This window comes from Orcinus orca, chromosome 6 (genome assembly GCF_937001465.1).
Source record: "Orcinus orca chromosome 6, mOrcOrc1.1, whole genome shotgun sequence".
NCBI classification, from domain to species: Eukaryota; Metazoa; Chordata; class Mammalia; order Artiodactyla; family Delphinidae; genus Orcinus; species Orcinus orca.
Window position 1 is genome coordinate 7,073,861 of NC_064564.1, and position 21,491 is coordinate 7,095,351.

At 52.0% G+C, this 21,491-nt stretch overlaps 1 protein-coding gene across 5 annotated transcripts in view; it reads right to left on the reverse strand.

The window, feature by feature from the left end:
* SH3RF1 (SH3 domain containing ring finger 1) overlaps positions 1 to 21,491 on the reverse strand; it is a 160,337-nt gene that overhangs the window by 12,720 nt on the left and 126,126 nt on the right. For 4 of the 5 annotated variants that reach the window (XM_033403550.2, XM_004278662.3, XM_049711354.1 and 1 more), the window contains 5 exons: positions 19,077 to 19,187; positions 11,444 to 11,586; positions 10,252 to 10,422; positions 7,722 to 7,978; positions 6,633 to 6,937 (listed from right to left, as the gene is read on the reverse strand). In XM_033403550.2, the coding sequence (XP_033259441.1) occupies positions 6,633 to 6,937; positions 7,722 to 7,978; positions 10,252 to 10,422; positions 11,444 to 11,586; positions 19,077 to 19,187 (987 nt within the window). The remainder of the gene's footprint in view (positions 1 to 6,632; positions 6,938 to 7,721; positions 7,979 to 10,251; positions 10,423 to 11,443; positions 11,587 to 19,076; positions 19,188 to 21,491) is intronic. The other variant, XM_049711356.1, reaches the window with a different exon arrangement.

Here is a 21,491-nt window from a genome sequence, read left to right on the forward strand (position 1 = left end):
GGGGATGCGAGGACTGGGATGGGGGGATGTGGGCAGGGATGGGGCACTGGCATGGAGGGTCCAGTAGCCGGGCTGTGAATACCATATTCCAGTGTTTCCATGTTAGCAGAACACTGAGCCCCTTGAGAGAATTTTGCAAACTCAGACATGTATCATTAAGGGCACCTTTGTTTCTCAAAACACAACAGCAGAAATGAAAACTACGGATGAATTAATAACAGATACACTTCAGCAAAGCAATTTTTAAAATGTCATGTTAGCATGCACGGAAAAGGGCATATCTTTTAACATAAATCTTAATAATTCTTCTCCTGTGGGTTTTTCCAAGAAACTATTCCTAGATGTATAATGTTTTTGCTGTCATAATTCCTCTTCAGAAGATTTCATCATTTAAAATCACATCTCATATGAAAACAAAAAGCTATTTGGGTCAGGAAATCATCACCAGATAGCCAGAAAGAGTTTCACATATAAACATAATGTCTGAACATAAAGTCAGTAAGTCTGTATTAGTCACACAGCAGAGGCGGGGGACACTATGGAAACGCCACGTCAGAGCTCCTTCCCAAGCAGAAATGAATCGCACTTGAACTACCCACCATTACCCACACCCGAGCCGGTCTTCTTCTCTGGTCTGCTGTGCCCTGAGATGCACAGAGAACGTTGCAAGAGGGAGGCTTCTGGGCCTTTGGTATCAAAAATCTACGTCGTCAGGCTCCCGACGATAAGAGGTGCTGTTCACAGGAAAGCCACCTCCGACACCTAATTCACACCATCGTCTGATGATAATCACTCGTTTCTTAAGCGAGTATTTACTGAGCATCGAATATGATGCCTCAGTGCCCTGGGCTCTGGGATCACAGCAGTGAACCTGCAGCAAGAAGCTCACACCATCCGGCAGAGACGCAGCCCTGCGGGCACACAGGTGCTCACAGGAAACACAGCAGGGCTGGGGGAGGACGACGGGGTGCTGGCCCCAGTGGACGCGCGGCTCAAGAGGCATCGTGCATGGAGAGAGGGAAAGGCCACGTGAGATTCCAGATGTGGTTAAACACCAATGGGCTCAAGAACCTTGCTCAGTGCGTCCACAAGTCTCCATGTTTGTTCCTGACACCAACCTGATGGAACAGGAATCAGTACTGTCCTCATCGCCTAAGGCTCATCAATGGTCATCACTGTCAGGGGTGACGTGGGCTTTCACCCGAGCCCACCCTCTGCTCTGAGCTCAGTGTGGCCACATCTCTGGAAGCACCTCTGCTCTGGGGACCGTCCGCCAGGGCTGCAGGCCACAGAGGCCAGGGGGCCCAGCTCTGCGGACGGGTCTGGACCTTCCAGACCCGGCTCGGCAGGAACTTCTTCTCCTTAAGACAACGAAACAGTTTCAGATGAAACAGTTTCAACGAAACAGCCAAGCCACAGACTCCCTTGTTTCTGACAGCGAAACACGAGCTGGGAGGAAGGAAGATCGCGGGGCAAAGGAAGCCACGAGAAGGGACTTCAGGATGAACGTTCAGCAGAGAAGGAAACGGGCACTCAAACCCTAGATGGATGCTCCAGTCAAGAAACCCAAGAATGGGCCTTCCCTGGTGGGCCAGTGGTTGAGACTCCGCGCTTCCAATGCAGGGGCCGTGGGTTTGATCCCTGGTCGGAGAACTAAGATCCAGAGGGCAAAACATAAAATTTTAAAAAAGGAAAAAAAAAAAAAAAAGAAACCCAAGAATAACAGCAAGGGTCCTCAAGCATCAGCCAGCACAGTGACAAAGAAGGGGACAGTCGTTAGGGATCTGGGGCACTAAAGTGGACGGGTAGGAAAGCCACCTTCCAGGAAGGTGTGCCAGGAGCCTGGGGCCCAGCACCACTCGGCTGGGGGGCTTGGGAACAAAGGACAATATGGGGACGATGCTCCCAGCGCCTGAGGGACTAGGGAGGTGGGCCGAAGAGGAGGGCGTCAGAGATGGGTTCTTCTCTCCTGTTGTGCGATTAGGACAGTTGAGTTAATTAAACCATCAGGCTTTAATTAGAGACCATTAGACAAGCTCTAAGCAAACCAGGCCTCCGCCTGCAGACGCCTCAGGGTTGAGAAATCCACACCCAGGACAACCAGTCACAGAGGACTAACCCTCCCCAAATAAGGGGACACTTAACCTGTAGCCAATCACGTAATTTCCCTGCTCTGTTTCTGCATCTCCTCTATAAAAGCCTGGCCCTCAGCTCCTGGCTGGTGTCTCCTGACCACTCCCACTGTGGCACTGCCTGATTTGAACAGAATCTTGCTCAAATCAAACTGTTACATTTTTTAAATGCCTAAGTTATGTTTCAACAGAACTCAGAGTTTATAAGAACAGCCGATTACATAATTGGTGCTAATGAAAAATATTTTATTTCTAGATGAAAGCTCAATAGACCAAAATAATATCTGCTATATTTTGGCATCTAGGGGAAAAAAGCATGTATACGCCACCATATTAGTGGTTTTCTTTGAAACCCTGGATCACATTTAGGTTTTAGATGTCTGGATCTTCTCTAACTTCTAAATAAATATGCAGAAGTTAAAAAAGTTTATAATTAGAAAACAATAAAAAATGTATATACATATACGTGAGTATCTCATAAGGACTGAGAAATACATTTGCCCGGAGACGAGCTGATCAAATAATGAAGCCTTTAAATGGAGCATGAAGTTAGAAAAATGTCCAGAGAAGCGGTTAAACTGATAACCGTAAAAGCTATCAGAGGTCTTACAGAAAGAAGAAAAACAGTGGTAGAAACGCCCAGAGTTTCAAACAAGAAAAAACTGAGATGATGTTTGGAAACCTATGACAGAGCTTCCAACACCTATTTATCAAACCACACAACACAGTTACCGACAGAGTTAGCTAGAGATTTCACGTCGGGGCAAAAACACGTTTCTGAGAGTTGGTGAGCAAGGACTTCCAGACAAAATACTGTTCGAGAGGAACAGCTCTGAGCACACGTGGGAGTGACCCGCCATGTTGGGCAGCCTGGCAGCCCCCCAAAGGGCCCCCGTGTGCAGAGAGAAGGGCACGATGGCTGGGCCCTCACCTGGGGGACAGTTTATGTATATGGGGAATGCCGATCACAGAATGACAAGGGAGACAGAAATAATGAGGGAATTGTCAAAAACCTAGATAGTGGCTGCAAGTCCCAACTAAAACCAGAATCTCTGATACACTTAGAATCTCGGATACACTTTTCCCTTGACCTGCTGATAATTTTTTTTCATATTTATTTATTTATGTATTTGGCCGCGTCGGGTCTTAGTTGCAGCACTCGGGATCTTCTGTTGTGGTGGGCGGGCTCTTCATCGTGGAGCACGGGCTCTCTCGGTACTTGCGGCGCTTGGGCTTAGCTGGCCCGCGGCATGGGGGATCTTAGTTCCCCGACCAGGGATCGAACCCACATTGCCTGCACTGGAAGGCGGATTCTTAACCACTGGACCACCAGGGAAGTTCATGACTTGCCGATAATTTAATCTCACAGGAAGCCGAGCTAACTGCAACGTAGGGTCTAACTCTGATCACCTGGGGGAAAGGCAGAGCCCAGGGGCAGAGATGTCCAGCGGGTGAGGACTCCGAAGTGCGTGCCCACGAGACAGACTGCCCGTGGTCAGGCTTGAACTCCGAAGTGTAAAAGAACTGATTTTAAAAGTTCCCAGAAAATATATGCATGACCGGAAACTCAAAAGGAAAGATGCTTCCAGAGCAGTGGGAGGGCTTTCCAGAATGAGGTTCTAAGGACACAAAAGCGAACTACCTCAGCGGATGAAAATGCAGAGCCACCTGAAGGCACTGATGTGATGCCCCAGGAAGCGGCCAGAAGGACTCCACAAAAGGATCGGGAGAAGGGCCCTAAGAAGAACATATCACGGCCGTGGCAATTCAAGACGCTGAAGACCAGAATGAGCTTAAATTACACTGGCAAAAATGCTAACGACCAAAAACAAAGTGTGTGTGTGTAGGGAGTGCTGCCTCAAGTTACGCTCAAAAGGAAGAACGAGAGAGACGCGGAGCCGCTGTTTGGGGTGGATGGAGGTCCTCAGACACAGGAAGAAAGGGAAGGGCCACCTTCCGACGGGAAAGGAAGAACAAAGCCCCTTGACAGAAGGGAAACGGGGGAGGAGACTGGGATTTAGAGATCAAACCACTCCTCCCCACAGGCTGAACCCACCCCAGCGGACAGAGGAAATGCAACCAATAATGACAGATCGGGCTTCCCTGGTGGCGCAGTGGTTGAGAGTCCACCTGCCGATGCAGGGGACACGGGTTCGTGCCCCGGTCCAGGAGGATCCCATATGCGGCGGAGCGGCTGGGCCCGTGAGCCATGGCCGCTGAGCCTGCGCGTCCGGAGCCTGTGCTCCGCAGCGGGAGAGGCCACGGCAGTGAGAGGCCTGCGTACCGCAAAAAAAGAAAAAAATCTGACAGATCCTGGTGAACCTGGGGTCAGGGTCAACTCAACAGGCCAAAGAAGGGCACGTCTAATCCTCATTTTCATAAAGAACACAACAACACGCCTTGCAGACCATCTGGAAAATCCTAGAACAGTGTGTTCGATGAAAGGCTGACTTAGGAGAGGAAGTGAGACCGAGGAAGAGTCTCTTCCAGGAGACGCTGGTTATAGTCAGTTATAGCAGAGATGATGGGGCAGCCGGGGAACAGTCTGGATGGAGGAATGAGAGACGCTCAGATCTCATCTGGCATCCGTCAAGCTCCCCCTGGACGTCCTGGGCAACAGGATGGAGTGATGGGGGCAGCGTGACACTCGTGCGAATCATGGGATCACTGAGTTTAGAGTGACTGGGACAGTCTCTCTTAGTGAGCTGGGAACATTAAATGAGGTGGCAGACTTAGAAAGGGACATCTGAAATCTGTGACATGAGGAATAGGAAAAAAAAAACCGTAGAGCGTAGCCTTTCAAAAAAGAAGATAACCCTGAACTACCTCCCGGGGTCATGTAGAAAGGAGACCGTCAATTTTCTTTCTTTCTTTTTTTATTTCCCTGCTGCACAGCTTGTGGGATCTTCGTTCCCGGACCAGAGATTGAACACAGGTCCTTGGCATTGAGAGTGTGGAATCCTAACCACTGGACCACCAAGGAACTGAGATCATCATTTTCTACATAGCCCCTCAAAACACGGAGTGAGGGTCTGAAGTCACAGAAGACAGGTGTGTGCTGAAGCGACTTCCTCCGAGTCGGAGGTGCCTGAAGACAGCAAGGACGCTGGGGAGCCAGGGCACAGGGGCCACAGGGGTCCAAGCAGGGGCCAGTGGCCACTTGTCAAGGACGGGGACTCAGCAGGATAAACGTAAGGGCCTCATTGGTTGCTGCTGTAACCAATCACCCCAAACTTCACGGCAAAAACCCGGTGTCAGCAGGGCTGGGTCCTCCTGGAGGCACCGGGGGAGAGCGTTTCCTCGCCGCTTCCCGGTTCCAGGAGCTGCTTGCATTTCCTGGCTTGCGGTCCCCTCCTCAGGTCACTCTGCTCCCTGGTTCCGACCTCACATCTCCTCGGGCCCTGATCCTCTTCCCTGCCTTATATGAAGATCCTTGTGATTATACTGGGCCCACCCGGATAATTCAAACACCTTTCAACCTTTAATTGAATCCCATCCGGAAGATCCCCTTTGCAATGTAAGGAACCGTATTCTCAGACTTCAGGGATCAGGAAATGGACATCCTTGGGGGAGCCATTATTCTGTCTAGCACAGGCGTACTTCAACCTCAGAGATTCCGTGAATGCTTCCCTGGGAGGCCTGCGGCTGAAGAGTCTGTCCTCCTCTGTGACAATGGCCCTGACACACCGTCCCGGAACCTTCAGATCTAAACTGTAAAATAATTCCTCCGAAGATACTGACAAAGTTGACCATGTCAGCTTGAGTACAAGTTTAACGTAGTTAATTATAAACAATGAACAGATACCAATCTTTTGCAAAAACACTCATGTTAACTCAACAATTAAATATTAACTTTTTAGTAGCCTGTAAAGTTTATTTCCTTGCAAACCCCTGCTTACGGGCTTCCTTAACCATTTAAACAGAGCGACATACATGACCACGGAACCTGGTGATGACCCTAGAGCTGCAGGCCAGCTCTGGGGAAAAGGCACGAACACTGAGGGGAAAGTCGTGATTACAATACAATTGCGCAGAATCTGCTGTCACTCTGCTCTTTCTGTGCACGTTTAATCACCAGGCATTTCCCTTGTCTCCAAACGCAACCAGAAGTTAGTCTTTCAAACACAGCTTCCCACTTACATCTCCTTTCAAATTCAGGCCCAAAGGAGAGGTTTTAAAAAGGTCTATCAAATTAGAAAATAATTTCCCCCCTGTATTTCAAGTCAAGAGAAAACCTATCCGCACAGATTATAATCAAACACAGTGTAGGAACAATAAAGCCACAAGTAACACTTCTGATCAACCGTTTCTAGCCCTTAGTATATTAAGTACATTTTCTGCAGGACTGTTAACCAGAAGCAAAGCTCACTAAACAGGAGGAGTTAAGGTCAGCGAGGGGGTGGGGTGGAAGCCCCCGGATGCAGACCCCAGCTTCCCAAACCAGGGTCTAACTGCAGAGAGCCGGGCCCCGGTCGCCTGGCAGGCCCTTGGGGTGGTCACCTTGCTGTCCTTGTCTGGCTTGGCCGCTGAGCTGCTGTCGGGAGAGGTGGGCGGCCCGGGGAGCACGGTCACTGGGCGACCGCCAGGCTCAGTCTCCAGGGAGGCGGCGGGGAGGCTTGGCGGGGCCGCAGCGCAGGCCAACGGGGCGCCGACCCGGCCCAGGCTGCCAGCAGCCACGTGGGCAGGGGGACCCATCGGGCCGGGGGGCTGGGGCGAGGCCAGGGGGTGATGGGGCAGCCCCGCGGCGCTCTGAACCTGGATGGGCGTCACGGCCGCCGTGGGGCGCTCCTGGCTGTGTGCCGAGACTGGAGAACGGGAGAGAAGAGCAGAGAAAAGCAGAGTGTGACTTGGCTGCATGCTCTTCACCGACCCCGCGCCAGACCAGCGCGCCTGTCACAATGGTTAAGAAACCACGGTGGTTTAGGAGCGCTTACTTGGTCTTGGCGGGGCCCCTGGACACCACCCTTCCAGATCCCGGGATCAGCCCCACGTCTGCTGAGTGTCTGCGAGCCCACTCCACCCAGGGACCCAGCGACACCCCTACAGGGTCAGGTCAGGCTGGCCCCAGAGCGTTTTTATTATCATTGTTCTCCCTTTTCTCAGTAACCATTTTCCTTCCTTTGGTTATTCTGACAGAACTGAACAGTGTTCTCCACCACTGTTACCTAAGACTCTTGGGAGGTTTTCAGTGCTGTAGAAAGAAGACAGCTATTGAAGGTGCGGCTGGGTCTGAAGCAGAGCTGTGATGAAGCTCATACCAGATGCTCGGCACGGCGATCCTTAGGGCGCCACGCCGCTGCAGCAGTGGGAGTCGGGGTCACCTGATCTCGAGCACAAATGTCACATTTTCAAGTACTATGGACATCGCTAGGGTCCACCTAATTTCCTTCAGACTCTCCACCTGTAGATCAGGCTTGAATTCACGAGCCATGCAGGCGGAGTCGAGTGGCTGTGACTAGACTGTGCCTGCCTGTCTCCTAACGCTCTTCATTGATTTTAAAGTTCCGTCTGTCCTTCTCAGCATCTGTTGTAAAAGGTCTGATGTCGGTCGGGGCCCCCTTCCTGGTGCCACCGGCCCGGCCCCCCTACCTGTCCTCACAGCGCTGCGCGCCTGGTTGACGGTCATCTGTCCGGACATGTGCAGCAGGACCTTGGCCTGGGGACTGGTCTGGATGTGAGCTGCTGACACCACGGCGGTGGGGACCCCGGGACCGCCGGCCATGCCGTTCCCCGGGGGCTTCTGGGCAGGCGCTCCTGCGGGGGAAGTGCTGGCCAGTCCCCCACCTCGACTTGTCTGGCCGGCGGTCGACACGGGGACTTTACCCTGGGAGGCGCTGGTCGCTGCCCTGCCGAAGACAGAAGCCCAGTCCATCAGCAAGACAGGAGACAGAACAAGTAACGACCAGAAAAACGATGCAGAGCTTACAAACAGAACACGTTAGGAAGTGAATGGAACTATCTGCCCAAGGGTAAGAAGAGCAGATTCAAAGAACGACGGCCCTGAGGCAGAGAACGGTCTGGAAACTGCGTCGGGGAAAATCACACGTCACTCTGCTCAAGGACATACAGTTCCTGGTCTCAGCTCCCACCTGAAGCTAAACATCCCCACCAGCTTCCAGGCCCTGGAGAACTCGCTCTGTTAGACGACAGGGTCTATGTTGTCACGGCTGTATCCACGTGCCCTGCCCTCCTCCCTAACTGCCCCGTGTACACGTGCGTGTGCGCACACACTTTGCAACGTCCCCTCTGGCTTCCTTCGAACTACCTTAATCTCATTCATTTTTCAATCCTGTCATTCCCAGCAGCCTGGCCGAAGGCTCAGGCCTAAGACCTCGGGATTCTACTCTGTTTCAGGTGGATTTCTTCCTTCTGTGACCCTTGATTACAAAGCACGATGGGTTATTTTTTTAGTAAATTCCTTATTAAATACTCCTGACTCAGTAAAAGTTCCCTGAAAGCAGGGCCACGTGCAACGGTTCTTTTCCATTCCTCTTGTACATGCACCGTTATAGGGGTACAGCCAGCTATCAACAAATGTTTACTGGTTGAATTTAACTAAATTAGGTTCACTGTAGCTTTACGTGACGTATTTTTTTAATATCCTAAATTCATTTAAATAACAATTCTATAGTAACTTTCTACCAAGCAGGATACTTCATTAAGTTGAACCTCCTTATTTACCATGAGGAGTAACAGAGAATTTACTGTCAGTAAGCATCTCTCCAGAGACTTTTGGATAATTTGTATTTGAATCTTATGAAAATGTTTTCCTTCGCTAACTTGATTTTTTGTTGTTGCTTTGGTTTCTCTCCCTCAGTTGTTGTGGCTTTTTGTTTGTTTTCTTCCCACCAGGGAAGGCCCAGCTGCCATCTTCTGGATGTGAGTGTAGATTTTCACATATACCGAGGAGGTTTACAGTGATGAAAAATCTGCAAGTCAAATGAAAGCTAACATGCTGTCACCTTCTGCAAAGAGAATGATTGTCATCTGATTAGGCTGCTGGCCAGCCTCTGAATCAAGGCCAACAGCTGACAACATGTCAGTTCATTCAACTATTTACTTAAAATTAGGGACTTTGAGAAATGATTTAACACTGAAGCTGGCCCATTTATGAAGAGCCAGGTGGCCCAAAACTGGGGCTTCCTCAATGATGATGCCGTTACAGGTCATTGCATTCGTTCCAGAGCTACTTTCCTCAGTGCCCAGAAAGGGGACTACCTTTAAATAAAGTGAAGACTATATATCTATACATCTAAAGGTCTTGCTTTCTACTGTCCTCAAACACGGTTTCTCAACCTTGGTGACATTTGGGGCCAGAGAGCTCCTTTTTGCGCAGGCTGTGCCGTGCCCTGCAGGTGTCCCGTGCGTCCCTGGTTTCTGTGCACTGGAGACCAGTAGCACTCCCACCCCGCATCGTGACAATCAAAAATGTGTCCAGCCATTGCCAAATTCCCCTGGGGAGCCAAACTGCCCTCATTTGAGAAGGGTGAAGGAGCTATGTCATATTGAAGGAATTCTGTTTCTGTGTTACAGAAAATAATTGTGAGAATTCAGAGGTGACCGCCAAGCTACTGGAATGGCTGGCTGGCTTTCAGCACCTCTTCACCAGGTGACCTCAGACGAGTTGCTTAACCTCTCCACCCCTACGGGCTCGACGGCTGAGTGGGGATCGCTACAGCACATACATCATCAGGGAGCTGTTTAAGGACGTGGCATTAACGCGTGTAACGCATTTAGAAATCTGCGTGTCTGGCATCTCGTAAGCATCACGTAAACATTGGAGTATCAATAATATCGCTTTTATTTATATTAAATGCTACCTTTTTAATTTTCTGGCAGAAAAATATTGAAAATGGTGTCGCTGAGTCTTCTCACGTGTAACTTAAAGCAAATAATTTAAAACCCAGTACATTTATTGGTAGAAACGTACAATTTCACATACATCCGTGTGAAGAGTAAGCTACAATGTTGAGAATTAGAAGGGATTTCGGCAAATACAGATAGGGATCTTTAAAATGCCGGCTATGTAACAAGCAACTGTAGCGGGAGGAGGGATCCCGGACAGGCTGAAAACCACGGGAAAGGACCAAGCCGCTCTGTTTAGAACTCAGAGCCCTACCTCGTGACGGGGGCCACATAATTGCCAGGGAAGACCCCTATCCTGCTGGTGTGCATGGACGTGCCCTTGAACCAGCCATCCTGGCAGCGCTCAAACACGAGAAACATCTCCCCCTTCCTCAGCTCCAGCTCATCCTCTTTCCGGGGGGTGTAGGGATAAATGGCAACATACCTAGAAGAGGAAAAAACAGTTGATTTCCAGCTGAGTAACAGACCACAAGATGCTCCAAACTCTCCTTTGGCACAACGCCTTGGATGTTTCATACAAAAGCAAACAGAAAATACAACCCTTTAAGCTGTGAGCAGCCTTGGTCACTGTCCACTGAACTGCCACCTACACAGAAAAGACAGAAGCCTCCTGACTCAGAACTGCACACCTGGTCCTCCCGGTGTGGAGGCGACGATCCCTCCAAACGGTACTCGTGGGTGTGAAGGAATCACTGCAGCTTCCCAGGGTGCAAGCCTGCTGTGGGGCGTCAGGTGCCCACGGGGAAAACTGAGCCCTTCAGATGGCCCTGGTCAGACTTGGGAAGCAGCCCCGGCAGGGACATACGGGCCGAAATCCCGCTGGGAAGCTCGGCACATGGCTGAACCCGAAGGCCGGCCGCACCGGCGTCTGTGCGCTCAGCCAGGGAAGACATGGAATTTGCGAGAGTCAAAGGCAAGGCGAGTGCAGATCGCAGAGAGCGCCCGACAGCTCCTCCGTGCGCGGGACTGTGCCCCAACACATGGAGCCCGCGGATCGGCGGGCCACGTGAACCAGGCTCCGAGCGTCTCCTGGGTCGGTCCACACAGGGGAAAAGCCGCCAATGAGAGCTGCATTCGGCCATGGGGAGCCCCTGGACGGGATAATGTCCAGACTTTTCACTGTAGGGGACCTGCAGCTTTTCACACGCTCGCTCTGCTAGGTCTGGCCTCTGCCCAGCCCCTCCCTGTTCCCGAGCACCCTTACGCAGGGGATGAAGGTGGGGACAAAGCCCTGGCAGGAGCGGCAGAGGAAGGCCGGGAAGACCCACACTCAGCAGGCCGGCTGCCCGGCGGCCCATCCTCAGACCCACTTAGTTTCTGTTTCCTAATGAACGACACGCACGACCAAGCATACGACACCACCCTGGCACCAGCGCCCCCCAGAAAGCCGTTCCCCGCGTCTCTGCTCGGGCTCCGTCCGTGGCCAGAAAGGACGCCGCACTTACACGCTGGGGCGCGTCTGCGGCCGTGAGTGTGTGGTCTGGTCAGCGGGTCCGGCCACGGGTCTGGAGCCCATCCCGGGAGCAGCAACAGCGCCCATGGGGGTGGCCTCCTGGAGCGGGGGCGGGGGGAGAGGAGGATTCATAGTCTGGAGAGAGAGACAAAAAAGAAGAAACAAATGACTTATGCACATCTTTCACAGCAAAGAGGAGGGAAGAGGAATCAGAAACCCATGAAAAAAGACATCGGTGGAATCCACGCAGAGCAGAAGCAGCTGCCCCGTGCAAAAGCCTCCTTGGAAGAGAGTCCTCTTTGTTACCCTTTAAGATCTCAGAGCCACAGCGACCCCTTCCCCAAACAGGTAAGCCATCACACCTGGGAGAAGGGAAAGAAAAAAATGACACAACTGCGTGTAATTTCAAGATTGATGGCTGCAAACCAGGACCAGGATCCAAATGCCTTTCAAGGGGGCGGCTATAATGTCACCCTGCTTGCTAGAGATTAATTTGTGATTGTTTCTGCAACCCGAAACTTAAAACACCACGGAAAACAATTTAGCTGCACTGTATGGCAAACCGTCCCCGCAAAAGACAATCTCCTTTGATGCCTGGTTTCCCAAAACCACACACAATAGCAAGCCACAATCACTGGGCCATTGCTTTTACTTTTGTTTATTCTCTTCTTAGCTCTGCCAGCTTTTGAAATTGAGGACTATCGAGGCTGGTAATCTTTAACAAGTACACCGTGAGCAGCTGCTGGTTCCTTTATGGGCTCTGCCTACAGGACTCCGTGCCTTTTCAGAATCAATGGAGCAATTGTTACCTTCTGATCTATACACCCCGGATAATTCTTTAGGGTCTGGGTACCGAAACTCCTGGGAAAACAGGCACACAAAGACCTGCCCAAACCCCTACCTCGCCTGCCCTCCCCAAATCTTTGAACCGTTCCACGTAAACACCGAATCAAAGGAGAAATAAGGAGGCTGAAGGCTGCCCCTTGGGAGGTGTGCGTGGCGTCTCCACATCAGCTTAAAAGAAGAAAAACCCACGGTTTCTAAACATAGGGAACAGCAATTTGTTTCTATTTTTTTGGAAAAAAATTTAATCTCATCAACGTGTCCTCCATCTGCCTATTAACGTACACAGTTCCAGAAACAAAAGCAACTGAGTAGAAAAGGATATCAAATTTCCAGACACATGCTGCACCCGTTTCACACATTATATTTAATTTTTCGACCTCGGAGAAGGCTTTTTCCACCCTGCAGCCGCGGCAGGACACCCAGTGCAGGATAAATGGCGCATTGCAGTCCCAGGGCGGGCGGGGTCGTGGCGACACTCACAGAGCAGGCCGCCCTGCGCCCCGGGGGCAGCTCCGGGGAGGCACACACGGGCCTGCAGCCTTTACCACCTTTAACCAGGAGAAGGCCGAGCGCTCATGCTGTTGGTCTCAGAGACAAAGTGGACACAAATCGAGATAATCCTGGTAGAAGACTCAGCGCACATGACCCAGGCGGGTCCTGGGCAAGGACACTGAACAGAACAGCAGCCGGAGGGCGTGAAATCCCCCCAAGTTGTCTCCTCCAGTCTCCCCAGGCCTCACCTCAGAGCCGTGGAGCCGTGGGGGGCAGGTGACACAGGGGACAAAAGGAGCCCAGGCCACCCACCCCTGGAATCACTCAGAGCAGAGCCAAGGGCCCACTCGGCTCTCTGAGTAGAATTCCACTGACAAACGGAGGAGAGGAAAACTGTCTGCTGCATCTTCACGTCAGTGACACAGAGGCTGTACTAAACTGGCCCTATGCGGAAAGAGACGAAATAAAAAAAGGAAAGACAATCTAGGGACCTGATAAAAACACAGGCCACGCTGGTGGTGACAGAATGTAAGAACACATCACCTCTTAGAGTTAAAGAATGCAGTAAGGGAATGTCTGGTGTAGGTGACTTTTACGAAGAGCGAGTCAGGAGGCATCTGAGACCTGGCACGAGAGAGGAGGGTCTCGAAGATCCCAAAGGTGGTGCTGCGGCAGAACGCAGCTCGCTCTCTCACGGGTGGTGCTGGTCAAACTGGGCAGACTTCTCCCCATCGCTGGGCTGCGTATCTTCGGAGACATGTGCACGTGTGTGTGCGCGTTCGTGGGGGGATAAGCGCACAGAAAGACTAGCGATTACACTCAGGCTCCCCAGCGTGGCTGCCCCCTGGGGCCGGTCAGATGCCAGGGCCCCAGCGTGTCCAGGACTGGGCCGGCCAGGAGGTCCCATGGGCCGCTTGGTGAAGACCCCACGCCGAGAGAATCTGGGGACGTGGACGCGCGGGAGCGACCGCGTCCTCCCGTCACCGCACGGCTGGGCGCCGGGGGCCAGGACACACCCTCCTGCCGCAGCAAAGGCACCTGCGGGCTGCTGGGAGCGCAGGACACCTCTGGTCACGACAGCGTTCAGAAGCCAACACCACGCTTGTCACTGCCGTCACCAGACACTGATCTAAAGCAGCGGGGCTGGGAAGCGCGCCCGTGCTGAGCCGCAGGGAGGAGCTGAGGGCCAGGGTAGCGGGGCCGGGCCTCCGGGGTCCAACGCAGGGGACCAGACGTTGGCCACGCTGTCGCTGAAGCGGGCCTCTGCTTGTGCTTCTGCAGATCCAGACCCTCTCCTACCCTCTCCAGGGGGCGATGGTCTGAGGCCAGAACGACAGTCTCTGAATAATACTTTGCTTAAAACCAGGGCTCGGGGGGCAGGGTCTGTGGTGGGAAATGGTCACGTCTGCCCTGCCCAGGTTCTGTCCCCGACCCACTGATCTCTCGGAAGAGATAGCTTTACACCGTGGAGGATGCCTAGGGTTTGGGGTCAGAAACGTAGATCCTAGCTAGCGCCAGCTCAGCCTTTGAGGGCCGCCCTCGGGCTCCCTCCAAGAAATGTCCTGTATGAGTGACCAGTTCCAGGCCACCGACGGGCCACATCTGCTAGTGGACGGAGAGAGTTCAAGGCCAGACTGTGGCCCCCTCCTCTCTCCCCTCCCTACACCCAGCCCCGAGGTGCCTGGGGGCCGAGCTCCATGAGGTCCTCACCCTGGGCGAGGGCTGCAGGCCGCTGACCAGGAAAGCGCTTTGCCTGGATGGAGCCTGGGGTTCTGACGGTAAAAGGTCCATGTTCTTTCCGACTGTCCTTCACGTGTGTCTGCCCTCACGTGTGCCCCTCCCTCTTCTCCAGGGTAGAGAAGTGGCCGGTGGCACAGACTATGGGCATTTCTGATCCTCTGAGCAAAGACCATTTAATATCCCCCAATCCCGTCATCCTTTCTTCCTGAACATCCAATTCCAATGAACCCACTTTCAACCTCTCTCCAGGGTCTTCCTGTGTCGTGAACTCACGCAGGTGCTTGGCCACCCAGGGGACAGCAGGAGGGGCGGCTGGTCATCCCTTCTCGGGGCAGCAGTGCCACCAACTCCCACAGCATCACCGCCTGCACACGGCCACACGCGTGCAGACACCTGAGCATTACAATGAGTAGGAAACAGAAAAATGGAAGCACTTATAACCAGCGATTCAAAAGAAACACTCAGGTGTCAGAATTCAGTAAGATTAAGAAGGTGGAAAAGTGAGTTTTTCATCTCATCTGGACACTCCCAGGAACTCAGTCAGTCACTCGTGGGCACAGCTATGAAGAAAAGAAAAAAAATTAGAGTATATTTAAAAATGCCAGAGACAGATGCTTGGAGGATGATGTCGGAAGGGGAGATGTAATTAAGAATTTGGTAGATTAAGAAAACCTCTCTGGGAATGGACTTTCTCTCACCAATTGCCTTTGACATGTGAGGAGACACACCCACACCGTTCAGTGACTTTGCAGAAATGCAGCAGCAGGTCCGGGAAGCGGCCCTGGCGGCGCCCCGGGCACATTGGAGGCTCAGGATGGAGGCTGCAGAGTCAGAAACCGTCTCGCTCTTCTCGTGTCCCCGTCACCCAGCTCTGTCCACAGGAGGTAACAGACCCTCAGCGAGGGCTTCGCGAACGAGAAAGCGTCCCCGTGCGCCTGCCGCCCTCAGGGCAGTCTGATATGGATCAAGGGCCTTGGTTCCTGCAACGCCAGGGTCCTTCTCTGTGGTCGCTATGGAGGTTCTGTCCACATCCTGTCCCCATCCTGGTCGTCAGAACTGCTGCCGATTCCAAACGCTTAACTTCTGCTTCTCACGCTGCCAAGCTGGGCGGTCCCGTCCCTACGTCCAGAATCCTGCCCTGACCCTCCGGACCCTCCCACCACGGGCGACAATGGACTCAGTACGTCTTGGCTATCCTGAGAACATGACATCATTTAATTCTGTTTCTTTAAGTGTACACACACACACACACACACACACACACACACGCTTGTTTTAGTTATGGTTACACACTGTTGGGTGCAATCTGATTTCAACTTGGCCATGGACTGTATCTGGCCTTTTCTGACCTGGCTACCTTGTGACATCTTGTAGCTAAACACCTCTCAGCTGGTCCAGAGGGTCAGGGATCAGCCATCACTTGTTTCACAAGTTCACACTGTGCACAGGACACGAGAGCAAGCTCTTCATCCACCTCCCCTCACAGGATTAGCTGGGAAAAAACCCTCCGTGCCATGAACAGTCTGATGTCTGAATGCGATAGATGTAATACCAGTTTTGCTTCTATTATTAGATAGTTAACATTTTAACTGTTACTTGTGAGAGGTACAGGACAATATGCTCATAATTCCACTCTGAATAAAAGATTAAAAAGTCTCAACTTATGAAAAATGTGCTGGAAATAATGTTCACGTCCTAGTCCAGCAGAGGTGCTTATCACCAAAAATCCACACCGGCAGACTTCCCTGGTGGTCCAGTGGGTAAGACTCCACGCTCCCGATGCAGGGGGCCCGGGTTTGATACCTAGTCGGGGAACTAGATCCTGCATGCACGCCGCAACTAAGACCCGGTGCAGCCAACATAAATAAATAAATAATTAAAATAAATAAATAGGGGGCTTCCCTGGTGGCGCAGTGGTTGAGAGTCCGCCTGCCGATGCAGGGGACACGGGTTCGTGCCCCGGTCCGGGAAGATCCCACATGCCGCGGAGCGGCTGGGCCTGTGAGCCATGGCCACTGAGCCTGCGCGTCCGGAGCCTGTGCTCTGCAACGGGAGAGGCCACAGCAGTGTGAGGCCCCGCGTACCGCAAAAAAAATAAATAAATAAAAATAAATAAATAAATAAAATAAAATGCACACCAGGAAAAGCCTGGTTTCCTTCCCACCATGCCGCCTACGCTTGCTGTGATCGCACTCAAAGTCTTGGGAAAGGTTTCACATTTTAAACAGGATACTTGCCAGGTTGATGGAAGACACAGAGGGTACATGTTACCGAGATTTTTCCACTTAAACCTGACATACTAAATCCAAAGCATTCCTGCCAGCCGACCAGGGACTCTGAGATCTAGACATCTCCCAGGGTGACAGGCAACAGATCTGCTTATAATTAGTTTTCCATTAAACGGAATTGGCATAGACACAGCATTAATAAACCGTCCTCTTGCTGGACATGCAGGCTCTCTTGTATAATCCTGGGATAAAATGGCTGAATGTAAATTAGTTTCTGTGTGTTCATGCTCTCTCGTGACCTGTCGCATCTATACGCCCTAGAGTGCGCCCAGCTAAGATCAACTGGTAATTTACTGTATCGTAAAATTGTTGGCCCACAAGGGCTGAAACTCAGACAGCGCTTCGTCTTTTCCACTAATTAATTTTTCTAAGATAGAAAAGTCAGTCTCTTTTCCCTTAAGAAATGAAATCAGAATTTTTCCACGTGAAGTAGTCATCTGGAGATGGAAATTCCAACAGGTTGTGAATGTCCTGGGGTGGGAAGGAGAAGAGAGGGAGGGAGGGAAGGGAGGAAAGGGTCTTCTCTGGAGATGAGAGGGCACGAAGATTGGGCAACTCAGCTCTGCTCAAAACACCCAGGGCCAAGAGAACCTCAGGGGAACCACCTTTTCATAAAAATTACCTGACTTTCACCCTCTCCCTAAAGGAATCAATGCAACTTCTCCCACCCCAAACAGCTGTACTATCAAGGAAGCTGTCATTGTTCCAGAAATATTAACAAAAAACTTTAACTCTAACTGGAACTTATTAACGTCCATTTAAATTCAGGAACATGCTTAACTCTAAGAAAAGCTTTCAGAAGTCTACATCAAGCTAGGTACTATACATCCCACCTTATTTCAAAGTCGGCTTTCAATTATTCATAAAATGTATCAAGACAAAAGAAATATAACGTAAGAAAACGAGGCAAAAGGTCAATGAGGGGGACAGGACCGGATGGAGGCAACAACCTGACTCACGTGCAGTGAGGTCCTTGCTGGGGGGTGAGGGGAGGTGCACATCTGTCTCTAAGCAGCTGAGGAGAGAGACACAGAATTGGCAACATATATAAAGTCCACAGCCTGAAAACAAACCAGCGCGGAGAAGCCTCCCTATTCCCGGTACAGACAGCGGAGAAAACCCCAGCAACGAGCCAGACTGACCCCGGGGCTCTGAGGAAACCAGCGAGCACGCTGCACCCGCCGTGGCCCTCAGCAGAGGCGGATGCTCTCTCACGGTCACCTCCCTGAGTTCCAGGCAGTGCCGCCTCCCCGAAGCAGATACGACTCTCACGTTATAAGCGAGGACAAGAGGCTCAGAGAGGCTGAGTGACCTCACTGCCGTATCACAAAGGAGAGGCTGGGCTGGACCCCCATCACCGACCACACTGTTTCCTCTGAGAGCATCACAACTGGGAGAGATTCTGTAAAGCAAGCTAAGGGCTGGGGTCCACTGGGGAGAAGGATTTAGGGATCTTTTCTATCCTCATTCAACTCAGCACTGGAAGAAACAGTCTGAAAGTGTAGCGAGGCAGCGGTCCGGACGAGAGAGGCTGGTTCCTAGCAGTTCCCCTGCAGGTTTAGGAAACATGGATTTAAGCCATTGTGCCGCTGCTTCCCGAGGTTGAATTTCTTGTTTCTTCCTTTTCAGTTTTCTCCCCACAGAGTTCTTCTTCGTATCAGCTTCCCTCGACTGCCCTCACTCTTCCTGTTCATTTCCCCGTTAGGCTGTCTGAAAGCACTCAGCGGTTTTGTTCAGACTGTCTGCAGGCTGCGGGGCTTTCTGGAGAATCACACATCTGATAACCTCCAGGGAGGCCAGTCACACAGACCAACAGAAGACCAGGAACCCAAAAGGGGAAATGTAATTGGAGACAGGAATCCGCCCGTCGCGTGACCCAAGGCAAACCAGACGGCCTCTAGGATCCCAGCTCCCTCAGTACTTCGATAAATACGCCTGGTCTAGAAACCCAAAAGAAGCAAAGGTTAAGCCTTCAGAAAATCAGGCTGACCTTTAATGAAACTTAAAAGTTCTCCCCGGAGCTCTTCCTGTAGCCTCAGGCCACCAACCCTTGCCATTAAAATAAAGTGCTGGCTATCGGCCTGAGACTTTGTGATTTTTTGCTAAAATGAATAGAGAGGGGATGAGAGATGGAGACCCCACCCTCACCAAGCATCATGGTGAGCTGTGGTGTCAGGAGGGCGGCAGCCAGCCCACAGGGCTGCGCACCTGTAAGCGGCAGGCACGGGGGTCCGGCGGGAGGCGGTGGTGCACACTCACCGAAAGGGCGGCCGGGTAGGGGGCCTCTGGCGGGACCATGCACGAGGGGCCGGTGGTCACCGGGCTGCTCGGGGGCGGGGTCACAATCAACCCGGTGGTACTTATGTGGACCTGCCAAAGAGAAAAGAGTGAATACAAGAGGACGCACGCACAACAGATGAGACCAGCTAAGCCCCGGGCACCGAGTCACAGCTGAACATTCAAGACCCGCACAGCTCCCGTCACTGGGGGAAGGCAGAATCCCCTTCAGGTTATCCAGCCCAAACGTACTGAGGCCCTAATGTGTGTCAGATGCCAGGGAGCCACTTGACGAACACTGGTCACGACAACGTTTCACATACAGGATCCACGGCTGCTGGCCTTCCCGACAGCCGCTGCCTCACGTGAGTGCCGCCGGGACCTGCCTGGCCTGCAACTAGCCCGTTAACACCTGCCCAAGGATCCTGTTCCGGTGGGCTGTCCTGAATGCTCACCAGCCCGCCAACTCGTGAAATCTACACGACATGCTTAAGGGATCGTGCCACCTTCAGGATCATTTCCCGTGACTTGTACCCTTCCGTGGGGATGCGTGATTAAAATGCAGCTGCCCGGACCGCCGATCGCAGGCAACTATCAACAAAACCTTTCGGGGAACAGGGTCAAGCCAAACTAGCTGTTTTCAAAGGTGTCTTATCGGGACTTCCCCGGCGGTCCAGTGGTTAAGACTTTGCCTTCCAATGCAGGGGGTGCAGGTTCGATCCCTGGCCAGGGAGCTAGGATCTCACGAGCCTCGGGTCCAAAAAACCAAAAACATAAAAAGCAGAAGCAATATTGTAACAAATTCAATAAAGGCAAAAAAAAGAAGGTCCACATCAAAAAAAAAAAAATGTCTTTAAAGAAAAAAAAAGAATGGGTGCGTTACCCATAACACTACCCAAGATTAACTGATTAGTTACTCAGGTCATTTCATCGCAGGTGTTCGGCTACCGGACCAATTACGCTCCCGCTGCACCCTGGGTGTGACTACAGACTGCGGGCGTGGGTTCCTGCACAAACGGGAAGTCTTTCCTCCACTATTAAAGGAATGTGGCTGGCTGCTACCTCGTCTCCCCAGGAAACAATGTTCCACCAATACTGCTGGGCTTTTTGTAACAAAAACTTAACCCCAAACCTAGTTTCCTCAATCCCAATAATTAGGAAAAAGATTATCAAGACAAAGAGAGGCTTAGAGATCAGTTCCCAGACGGCCTGAAGGACTTTCATTTCCTCCCAGGCAAGGAAAACCAGCATGCTAGCACACAGCTGATTTTCACAGGTCAAGTCTGAGCTACGTGGAATCCACATTCTTGTAAAGCTACACCTGTACCTGGCAGCTCATACACTGACTGAACCTAGGCAGAGCCAAGGGGCACCTCCACAAAGGCTCCCCGCCAAACCTCAGTTTTGGTCTCTCCTGTGAACCAAAGTGTATTTCCATTCAATTTCTAATGAGACGCACATGGATTTTTCATCCTAGGATAAAACCTAGCGGCCTCTAGCTATCCTATTCAAGAAACCCGTTTGTGTACGTACTCTGAGGACAAGTACGTACTCTGATGCAAGCTGGCATCACAGGAAACACGAGTCTTTCTTCGAAGATAAATGAGGCTCCGTTCAAAGTGCACGCTGTTACCTAGGAACCTTCGGGCTGGGAAAAACTTGCCAAAACTCAGCTTCCAGGGCCTGACCCTACAAGCCGCGGAGGAAGTTCTCACTAGTGTCTGACGTCTCGCCAAGAGCCCCAGACCGGGAGGCAGGGTGATGAGCTCGAATGAGTCCGTGAACTTGGACAGTCACGTTGTGAGGGCGTGGGGTAGACCACAGGCCGCCTGGGGTCTCTGCCCGCACGGCCCTGGACGTGGAGGACCCTGCAGGCCCCAGTTCCATGCAGGTAAAGGAAGAGACAGAGTCACCAAAGGATGACTAAAGGCAGAAGCAAGCGGCAGGAGTGACCAGGCCGAGCAGGGCAGGTCTCCAGAACGAATGCCCTGAGCAGGGAGGGCAGCCTGGCTTTCCACTGTGCTCACTCCTTCCCGTGGGGCTGCACACTGGCTTGGCTTCCTCCCCGGGAAAGGGCTACGTGGAGAGCGGGGAAAGCAAAGAGGAAAGAGTGGGTGGACCTTCTTGCTTCCCCTGAAGCTGCCGGCAACACAAAAATGCTACAAAGCACTGAACATCACGAATCACTCCTGCAGCTAGCAGAGGGCACAAACATTGAGGGCGCGGCCGGAAGAGCAGACAGACGCCTACCTGCTTGTGACACCACGTGCTTCACAGACGCCCATCACAGACATCTGTGCACACCTGTGCTGGGGACCTGCCTGACAGCACAGCCTACAAACCACCTTCCAATTCGCGCATTTGACGGTGCCAGAGTCACCGATACGATAACAAGCA